This window comes from Ammodytes marinus, assembly GCF_949987685.1.
Source record: "Ammodytes marinus genome assembly, chromosome: 5".
NCBI classification, from domain to species: domain Eukaryota; kingdom Metazoa; phylum Chordata; class Actinopteri; order Uranoscopiformes; family Ammodytidae; genus Ammodytes; species Ammodytes marinus.
In genome coordinates this window covers 22,912,281-22,923,171 of record NC_137234.1, presented here as the reverse complement: position 1 = coordinate 22,923,171, position 10,891 = coordinate 22,912,281, and the positions used below count along the sequence as shown (strand labels likewise).

General features: G+C 40.1%; 2 protein-coding genes across 2 annotated transcripts; one reads left to right on the top strand and one right to left on the bottom strand.

Annotated features, from left to right (window-relative positions):
- Positions 1-1,923: 1,923 nt before the first annotated feature.
- LOC307250565 (zona pellucida sperm-binding protein 3-like) lies at positions 1,924-4,033 on the bottom strand (the record flags this gene model as incomplete). The annotated part of the gene is made up of 8 exons (XM_080027682.1): positions 1,924-1,988; positions 2,180-2,292; positions 2,371-2,453; positions 2,554-2,671; positions 2,782-2,959; positions 3,035-3,138; positions 3,376-3,494; positions 3,614-4,033. 8 exons carry the CDS (start codon positions 4,031-4,033, stop codon positions 1,924-1,926), a joined length of 1,200 nt encoding a protein of 399 aa, XP_079883808.1.
- Positions 4,034-8,187: 4,154 nt separating this feature from the next.
- On the top strand, positions 8,188-10,202 carry LOC307250564 (zona pellucida sperm-binding protein 4-like; the record flags this gene model as incomplete). Its single annotated transcript, XM_080027681.1, has 8 exons — positions 8,188-8,329; positions 8,439-8,623; positions 8,716-8,813; positions 9,008-9,165; positions 9,247-9,439; positions 9,533-9,755; positions 9,842-9,917; positions 10,111-10,202. 8 exons carry the CDS (start codon positions 8,188-8,190, stop codon positions 10,200-10,202), a joined length of 1,167 nt encoding a protein of 388 aa, XP_079883807.1.
- Positions 10,203-10,891: the final 689 nt, after the last annotated feature.

Below are 10,891 nucleotides of genomic sequence, written 5' to 3'. Positions count from 1 at the left end.
CTTCTACTACAAATGACTCAGTGACGGTAGAAAATACAGGGAGGGAGCGCAGTCCATTCACAACCACAGGGCCTTGGACAGTTGCAGCCGTGGACAGAGCTGTCTCTCACTCTAGCTCTGTGCGGCCCCACAGATGCCCCCCTGCCCGCAAGCCTTCAATCAGACGAGCCTGCTCAGCACCATCAAATCTGCAGTCAACCATCCACACAGGCAAGGGAGGAGGAGGTTGTAAAGGCACCAAAAAAAAAAAAAAAAAAAAAATCTTCAGAGACAATACACAACACCGCAACTATCAAAATACAATCCTGTTTTCCCAGGATACGTCCACACGAAGTATAAGCGTGCAGTAGCCTATGCGACGGCAGTCCGAGCGTTTCCTCGCCAAATGTCTGCTGCTGTGATGCTGCCTGTGACACACAGCGGATGCAGGGCCAGCAGTGCAGAGGGAGACAGAGGAGGAGGGGGATGTAGAGCAGAGACGATGTAACGTCAGTGCCTTTATCGTATTATAAACAGGCTCCCATGAGGAGTGGATGCAGGCAGAGCTAAGCGCCTGCAGGCTCAACGTGCAGCAAAACAGTGGCGGAGAAAAACAATTCCCCTTAAGTGTTTACAGTGAGATTACACTGACAGTGAATATAGCCTACAGTATGTCAGTGCAAACGTGCGTTCCAAAGTTAGGTCCGTGGACCACCATAGGTCCTTGAGAAAAATCTATTTTACTGAAGCTGTTTTCCATGATTTTAAAGTAATGATCAGGTACGTGGCATCAACTTGACCCTTGTCTCCATAATAAATAAAACACAAACAACAATAGGAAAAGATTACAGTGAAGAACTGGTGAATTCTCAGGATGCGAAAGATTGCAAATCCAGTTCCACAAGGTAAAATACGAAACTATTTCGATATTAAACAGAAAGAAAAATTATGCTATAGTTTCACGGTGCACATGCATGATGTAGGGCAGGCTATATAAAGGAATACAGGATAACTTATCACGAAAATAATGTATAGTTGTAGTAGTAATTCTCTCCCAACAGGGATGCAACCCTACGAACTGGGGTGATATGTGGCGTTATGGAAGATATACAAAAGCACATAAGTTCTTATTGTCTGTATTTTTATTTTCGTGCATACGATCGACCAGCCTCAAGTGCATATTTCCTATGTGAGTTAAAACATCATAGTTAGGCAAAATATCATTTTTTTCTCCAGAAACACTGTCTTTCCAGTGAAAAATACATTGAAAATGTATATTTTGTCCCGAGCTTGGCATTGAATCAAGGAAGCATCATGCCGTGCTAAGTGGTGGCTGTGTGGAGCTGTTCACTGCCTGCGGTGCTGAACGCTGCAGTTTGTGATATATGCCACACGGTGGCGATGAAAGTTCATTCATTGTGTGAAAGTTGACGCTTTCTTTGGTGTATGTTTCGTAATGTTATACCTTTATTTAATGAATATTAGGATTTACTTAGTCTATCAATTAAAAAACAGTGAGTCCCTTTCAAATGACCTGAAATTGAATAATTACCACTTAATTTCCATATTTATCTATTTGGTTGTTCACTTCATGATGCTTAGGCAACATTTTTTTTCTGCTTTGGAAAAAAAATTGGAAATGGTTTTCTGTAACGGTCATGTACAGTGAATGACACAAGCCTTTCACACAATTGCATTTTTATTTCACAGTCCATTAACTGGTCAATATGTAATATTTGTCATTACACAGAGGGCAATGTGAAACGGGTTACACTTTTATCTCAGGGACATCTAGTTATGTACACTTTTTTTTCAAATGTTTTTAAGTGGCAACATTTTATTTTAATAAACTAGATTATTAACTAGAAGCAAGATAATACCAGACAATTATGAATCAAAGATGATGTTTATTTTGATGGTAATAGCCATGGCAAGAAAACTGACTTAAGCGATCACTTTCTCTCCAACTGGGATGGGACCCAGGGTGACATCACCTTCCCATTCGACAACTGAGAAAAAAGGACATGAGACATTTGTTACATTAAGCACCACAGTGGTTGTCTTACAGCACAGGCAAGCACATAGTAAGATGTCAACTCATCATGGTAGTGGTACAATATTCCTATATGTTGCAACATTATATTATTGTTACATTTTCCCTTAAATAATACCAAATTATTTAGACCATTCATTAACATACATTCAGCTTGGGAAACATCACGGTACTTCCTTCCAGGATTAGCCGGAGTGACTTGTCCGCCAGCATCGCCGCAGGTGCCACAAGCTGCATGAGCTCCACTGGCCTCCCTCCACCTAGCACGAGCAGCAAACACAGTGTTAATGATCAAGTCACACTTTTGCATTGACACACATGCAAACGCGCATACTCACCCATTGGCGTAGGAGCAAGCTCTATGTTCATCATTCAAGGGGTGGGCTGTAGATGTTGCTTTCAAGTGGCAGGTAATGTAGATCTGTTGGAATATTACCAGAGGGTTAGGGTACTCGTCAAATGTCATTTTGCCGCATTCAATACATAGCTGAAATTATTAAATCAATCTTTGAGATTTTCACCACTCCACTGTCGGCGCCTTGGAACCTGAAGGCCTCCAGCTGGAACTGAAGCTTGTTCTCTGCAGTGCGATCCATGAATTTAGACTCAGAGCCTGTGATCCTAGCATCGACCAAACACCTGTACACAGGAAAACATACAAAACAACATTGAGAATATAAAAGTGTTTGTGTTTGTAATAATCTAGCCTCAGTTTACAGAACAAGGATTCCCTCATTACAATACCTTACCCATGATTTTCAATGAAGCAATAATTGGGGTTGGAGTTCATGTCAGGTGAAAGAGTAGCTATGCAGCGGTCCACATAAACACGGAGGGGCACGTGGAAGTACTGCATGACGGTAGCCTCAATGTAGATTGTGTCTCCCAGGAAATACTGGTAGCTTGGCCTCTCATTTATCCAGTCATCTGCGTAATGAGATATTTACATTAATCACAGTTCCATAAATTCATATGTGGAGAAAAGAAAGTTATTTAACTCACCGGTCATGAGTTTCAGGGAGAAGTACAAGAATTCCTCTGCCACCTTAACTGCAGAGAATGGGATCCACTTGGGGTCAAGTGGAAGGCTGCTCACATTGTGTTTCCTAAAAGATTAAATTAGTTTCAATTAGAAACCAGAAATCTAAAGTTATTCACCTGTTAATATGCACCTGCCAGTGAAATTAGGCAAATAAGATTCAGTGATCCATGCTCATGGGTTGCTTAGGCCAAGGGATGTGGATTTAAGATGTTTATGTCATATTATTTGATTTATGTATTTGTTTGTTTATCTGTTTTTTTGTTTTTTTTTTGCCACACCTAAAAGGTGAGAGTCTACAAACCTTGGGTAGTGGCATTCCACAATTACGGCAGCCTGGTTTGTCCTCACCACAGGAGCAGCTCCCAAAGGTTGGGGATTATAGTTCAGAATAAATGTGTAGATGAGGTAATCTTCTGTCGTCTAGAAAATAAACAAATTTTAGTGCAAACAAATAGCATCATGCATGAACAAATTTGACCATACTTGTCTTCCCAATTCATAATTTTTTTTTCAGGGACTGGCATCTCCATTTTGCTTACCGCTAATGAGCTGCCACAGGTATGCAGTTCAGTCTCATAAATCACAAATTGGCCTTCCAGTCCAAGAGCATTACAGTTTCCCAGGGTAAGGTCGGCGGGATCGATGTACTGACCAATTCCAAACATGTCCTTGTTGACTCTAACTTGGGCGATCTGCTCTCCGCACTCAACACTAACAGTGGCAGCAGGAACAGGATGCAACAGCATGAAACTCACTTCGTCTTTGGGCTCGGGCTTTGGATCCTGAGGGTATTCCCAGGCGAGGGCTTTCTCATAGTTGTGCTTTTCCTGTTGGGGCACATGTTTGGAGGGCTCCTGTTTTGGATATGATGAAGGCTTCTGGCTGCCGTACTGAGCATCACATAAGCTGCCCAGCAAGGCCAGTGCCACAAGGCAGGCAACAGTAAACTTCATCGCCATGGCTTCACAACAACGAGTGCTCTGCACAGTTCACCAGGTGCTGTGAGAGAGATGGACAGATGCACCCACTTTTATAACACAGTGATCATGTGAACTTCCATAAATCCCCGCCCCTTCTATTGGCCATTCCCCCACTACACCTTAGACAATCACTAAATCACTGAGGCTGTTTCCAAAAGTGATGCCTAAATCTCTGGTGAGGCATGTTCAGCTTTATTATTTTTTTCATGTGTAAAATGCGACTTTGCCAAGAAAATATGAGACGCAGAGCACGCATTGGCAGGCATTTGAAAGTTACTATTTATTTTTATCATGCAAAGAAGAAAAGATTGATACATGTTTGGCAAATATTCCGGTCATAAAAAGTTATGTTGACACCGGGTTAGGTCTACCTGCCCTCAACATCACATGTCAAACAGTATGTTTTGTCAAAGTCCATTTTGTCACGGGCTGCAAATAAATATTGGTCCAACTTAGTATCAACTAAGATAAACTAAATACATGATAAACTAAATACATGAATCATTCAGCTCTTAGATTCATTACAGATGACTGCTTTAAAACTTGGTTTATTTAAATCTATGATTTCTGAATTTTACACATCTGACTAACTGTTTTGGCTGAATTCATTGTTCATTTAGTATTTCATCTCATTTTATTCTTGCTCTTTTTTCTATTTTATATACTTTATTTGTTTATTTTATTTAAATTAATATATATTAATTTTATCCTATTTAATTTCTGTTTTCTCTGCTCATTATATGTTATCCTTGTAATTGTGTTTATTGTGTATGCTCGTTGTCACTGTTAATGAGGGAAACCTCAGTGTCTTTCGAAAATAAAGGTTATTGATTGATTGATGAAGAATACAGAGGCCAAGTGTGAGTTTCAACTGCACTAAGTCCAGAAAACATTTTGTTCTTTGTAAAACCTCTTGAAGATGACAAAAGTGCATGCTGCAACAAAAAGGTTCTCCATGTATTTTATAGACACATACTGTATGTAAAAGGAGAGAATATTAATTATTTTCTATAGCTATTATTAATTCGACTTTTTTTCATCATATACACACATGAACATATGCATACATACATGCATACAGTAGATCTGCAAACATAGGCCTACGTGTGAGCAAAAAGTCATGATAATATGACCTTGATAAAGATTTTCCAAAGTTAGTTTCTCTAATGTTAAAATGTGTGACATTTGGAGGGGGGAGGGGGGAGGGGGGAAGGGAGAGTGTTGTGTATGTATTGTATGTGTTTACTTATTCTGTTTTTTTTGTCCATGTGTATAAAACTATAAAACCACTAAAATAAAAGTAGAAAAAAAAAAAAAAGTGTGACATTTGATCCAAAAACAACTTAAAAGGTTGGCAGAGATTCATTTTTCCAAAAAAGTCATATACATTTCTTTGTAAAATATGTTATTAATATTATATTCCAGTCCTTTCCCCAGATCTCTATTTTACCAGATATTTGATGGTGACTGTTAATAGTTTTAAATAATGCTGCAGATAAATAACATGAAAATAACAAGAAATGTCTATCTTGGTGGATTCATTATTATAACATGTATTCTTCCCAGGGCTGTACGCTTATTTTTTAAAGTGGTAGCACTGGTGCTAGCAAGCAAAAAAATTCAGTAGCACAAAAATAAATTTGGTAGCACACAAAGAATGATCGAAAACTTGCATAACCTTAACCCTTGCATTTCGCTCTAATTACCTTTGAGCATGTCATCTTGGTTTTATTTGAGATTATCAATGAATATGATATCCTAGTGTGCAGTAATAATTGTAGAAAAATGAATAGGGGTGCACTGATTGCAATTTAGACAAAAGAGCCTAACCTGCCAATGGCAATTTTTTTGCTGATTCAGAATTATTTCCCCCCCATAGAACTATAAAAATAACGTCTATACCTATATATTTTTATAAACATATCATTATTATATTAGGCTAATAATAACACACATTTTTAGAACATTTCATTCTTTTAATGAAAACCATACTTTAAAACATTGAACATATAGCCTATTAAATAAATTAGTAAACATAGTTATACAATTTAGGCCAAGTTAAATAGGTTGTGTCAATCTTTGTTTAAATCATAGATAGTTACTGCTGTTGACTGCTTTCTTTATAGGTCCATGGTTGACTGCAGGGCTGAGAAGCGCCAACTTCCTGTTCTTACCTGCTTCAAAATAAGAGTCAACTCGCATTTGGATAATAACCGACTTTTATTGTGAAGGCGCACAAGAAATGTTCTGTTTGCACACGCACTAACTTGACTGCCTTAATGTAAAGAGAGCCGTCTCCTTCCTGTTTTTAACCGTTGGTGAAGTTAGACGCTATAATCGCCGCACAAAGCACAGATCCCGAGCACACATCTTTCACCGGCCAAAGTGGAGGGTAGACTTAATAACTTACTCGCCTAAGACTACATTCACCCGCATTTGGAGAGTGTTAATGTAGAGCCCTCTAAGCAGTATTGTGCATAGCTCCTCTGTGTCTCAAACAGACATCATCTGCTCATTAGCACTGGTGCGACTGGACTTGAATTCATCATCGCACGTGATCAATTTCAGTAGCAAATGCGATCAAAACTGTCGCACTGTACAGCCCTGATTCTTCCTAACAGAGATATTGGTGAATTACTTAATACTTGATCTAATAAGGACCCTTTGATTTTGAAAAACAACTAAAAAAACAACTTTACTATAGATAAAGTCTTAATTTAATTTTCTTCTTGTTTTTGTTGCACAGTGCTTGGTTCAGGGCTTGTGTTAACTTTAGGAAACAGATTTTTTTTTAGAGGAGAGGTGTCATTATTGATGAAGCTAAATATCTTAGCTATCCAAGTTAAGCAGTGGTGCAATGTAACAAAGGACATTTACTCAAGTTTCTGAAGATATTTGAAATGTATTATTTGACTAGTAGTTGATGAATACTAATAAATGTAATGTGAATTCGGCCAAGAAATTAAATACGGAAAGAATACACTTGCCATGTACCTACAGGTTGGGCAATTTGGAGGTTATTAATGATGATTGTATATCAAATTTCCCTGAAAAGAAGGTTAGGTATCATCACTTCCTATGTTTTCAGCTGGCAAATGCACGTATGATACGAAGAGGTATTTGTTTTGTATGGCTTTGCTGATACAGCGTTACAGATTGCAGGTCACACTGACCCTCTGAAGGTTTTGGTTTTGAAATTGTTCAAACAAGCTGGAATGTCAGTGGGCTCTCTGTGCCAAGCATGGATTAAGTATCTAATCCACGAATGCAATCGACATTAATGTGTATGCAATAGCAATTTTACTGTGTACACTAGTAATATCTTTATTTACTTCACTTACTTTTACTTTAGTTTACTTATTTTTGTCATTACCTCTATTCTCTTCAGCCCATCGCCATGGACCAATCAGTAAGTGGTGCATTTGATTGGCAGCTGTGGTAGCCAATAGGATGCGAGTTATTAACAAGTGACCTTTACCAATACCTTATAAAAGTCCGCTTTTTGCACCGAATCTTTCACAGCATCGAGTGTTCTCTGCGAATCACTGTGCTGTGGAGCCATGGCGATGTTGAAGTTCAGTTGTGGCTACCTTTTGGCAGTTGCCCTGCTTGGCTGTCTGGCCGATGCTCAATCTGGCAAGCCACAGGATTCCTACCATCCACCACCGGTACAGAAGAATACCTATGATCCCTATACAAAACAACAGGTACAGCACGGCGACTCCCCAAAACCACAGGCACCGCAGACCCCCTATACAAAACAACCGGTACAGCAGCCCGAGCCCCCAAAACAACAGGTAACGCAGCCCGACTATACAAAACCACAGGTACCGCAGCCCAAATATCATCCAAAGCCACAGCAGACTCCCCAATATCTACCACCTCAGCAGCCAAGGCCACAGACACCTCAGCAGCCAAGGCCACAGACACCTCAGCAGCCAAGGCCACAGACACCTCAGCAGCCAAGGCCACAGACACCTCAGCAGCCAAGGCCACAGACACCTCAGCAGCCAAGGCCACAGACACCTCAGCAGCCAAGGCCACAGACACCTCAGCAGCCAAGGCCACAGACACCTCAGCAGCCAAGGCCACAGACACCTCAGCAGCCAAAGCCACAGACACCTAAGAAGACAATGCCGCATACAGACTCGTTTCACACTTGTGAAGTGGCTGACTTCGAAAAGATACAGTGTGGTGCTGCTGGCTTCTCTGCTCAAGACTGTAATCAGATAAACTGCTGCTTCGATGGACGCATGTGCTTTTATGGCAAATCTGGTAAGTGCTTTTCTATTCCTCTCAGAACTACATGGATATCTTACTCTGACAACTGAATTTGTTCATTTGCATTAGCACTGCTTTTTGCTTCATCATTTGCTGTTCTCAGTGACTCTGCAGTGCACCAAGGATGCCCAGTTCATTGTGGTGGTAGCCAGAGACGCCACCCTACCCAATATCGACTTGGAGTCAGTTACTTTCCTTGGAAGTGGTCAAGAGTGCGCTCCTGTCGGCACCACTTCAGCTTTTGCCATCTACCAGTTCCCCGTCACTGGCTGTGGGACTGTCATGATGGTAAGGTCGGCGACTCATTTGACATTTTGATTTGACCTGTATTATTTTTGTCAGGTAGAAATAAAGTTTGAATTACTGCTAACTTATTGTAGGAGGAACCTGGAGTTGTTATCTATGAGAACAGGATGTCCTCCTCGTTTGAAGTCGCTGTTGGACCCTTCGGAATGATTACCAGGGACAGCCAATTTGAGTATGTTTTTTTTTTCTTCTTAACACTGACCGGTTGCAATATAAAAATATATTGTGGTATTTAGAAGGGTACAGTGAACCCGGTTTTTCTATAATGTGTTAGCGATTAGTTGATTGTTATAATTTATATTACAGGCCAAACGCCACCCAAATGGTTTGCTGACTGACTGACCTATACCTTATTTCTTCTCTCAGGCTGCTTGTGCAGTGTAGATACATTGGCACCTCAATTGAGGCTCTGGTCATTGAGGTTGGCCTAGTTCCTCCACCAGTTCCAGTTGCAGCTCCTGGACCCCTGCGTGTGGAGCTCAGACTGGGCAATGGCCTGTGTCATGTCAAGGGTTGTGTGGAAGGTTAGTGGGAAAGCGATATTTTGTGCAATTAGTCTTATTTTGCAGTGACTGTGTCACCAACCAATATTTCTGCTTGAGCAGAGGATGCAGCCTTCAATTCCTTCTACACGGATGGCGACTACCCCGTCGTAAAGGTGCTCAGGGATCTTGTGTATGTTGAGGTCAGAATCCAGGAGAGGACTGATCCAAACCTTGTCTTGACTCTTGGAAGATGTTGGGCAACTTCTGACCCCATCCCTTATAGTTATCCCCAATGGGACTTGCTGATTGATGGGTAACAGTAACTGTTGGTCTGACTTGAATATTTATAATTCTTTTTTTTATGTTATACTCAGTCCTTATTCCATACTCCTTCCTCTTTTCATAGCTGTCCCTACCGTGATGATCGTTATCTTTCCAGCCTGATCCCGGTTGATGCCTCATCAGGACTTGAATTCCCAACTCACCACAGGCGTTTTAGTTTCAAGATGTTCACATTTGTAGGTACTGTAACTAACCCTAACCCTGCCGATCCACAAAAGGGTTTGCTTTTAGATGCAGGAAAGGGAGGGCCTGCAGATCCAGAGGTCATGATTCCTCTTCAAGAAAAAGTAAAAAACATTCTCTTGAGTTTTTACATTATGCTTAATATCACCTCGTCTACATATTTGCAAACAATACATGTGTTTTTGACCAGGTGTACATCCACTGCGAAACCACTGTGTGCCGACCTTCTCATGGAGACAACTGTGAACCTAGGTGCTTCAGAAAGAGTGAGTACAGTATTCAAGATTTATACTGAAACAATATGCGTTTGTTTGACTTTTTTTTGTTATATAGGAAGAGCAATCAGAGATATTCTTAGCTGAACTCACCTTCACCAAAAGAATAAATAATGTCTGAATCATCTTGTTTCTCACTTGACAAATCTGACAGCAACTGACTATTTCCATGTATTGTCCACAGGGAGAGATGTTGCTGCCGCTGACCAGAAACACTTGAGATCTGTGACCACTCTGGTTAGCAGTCAGGAAGTTGTCATCGTCAACAGTCAGTAACAACATCCAGACAGGAACTTCTTTTTAAATCTCTGTTCCTGATTATTACTGAAATCGGCTTTCAAATAAAAGTACAAGTTACTGAATGTGTTGCTTGATCATATTGTGATGTCATAAATTGTCATTATTTTCAATGTGACCCAACACAAGTAGCACTAATACTGCAGATACAAATACACATGCTGTATTACTATGCCTACATCAGATCAGGTATGCTGTGTGTTCTCACAATCTGGGAGCATGTGGTGTTTCAATTTAAAATTATATACAAGTTTAAGCCATTAAAATAAAAAACTGACATAGCCCTAGTTAATTTGTAATGTTTTGAGCAAATAGCTGATTTCATGAATTTGTGTTTGTTTTGAATACCATAATATAACTTGTTTGACAATCCGTATCTTTTATGTAAATAAGAGTCAAAATCAAATATATATATAGCCTATATTAACTTTTTTAACACATCAATAACACAAACCTGACACTAAGGGTGTATTCACACTGGGAATGTCCGCTAGTGCACTTGCTTTGGTCCAGACCAAATAGAGTTTTGATTTTTTTTGTTTGGTGTGGTCCACTTTCATATTGCCCCTTTTGCAAGTGAACCAGCATTACGAAGCAAAACCACACGTGATCTGAGGTCATTCATTCATTGGACAGACATTCTGGGGTGGAGAGAAACAGGAAGCACG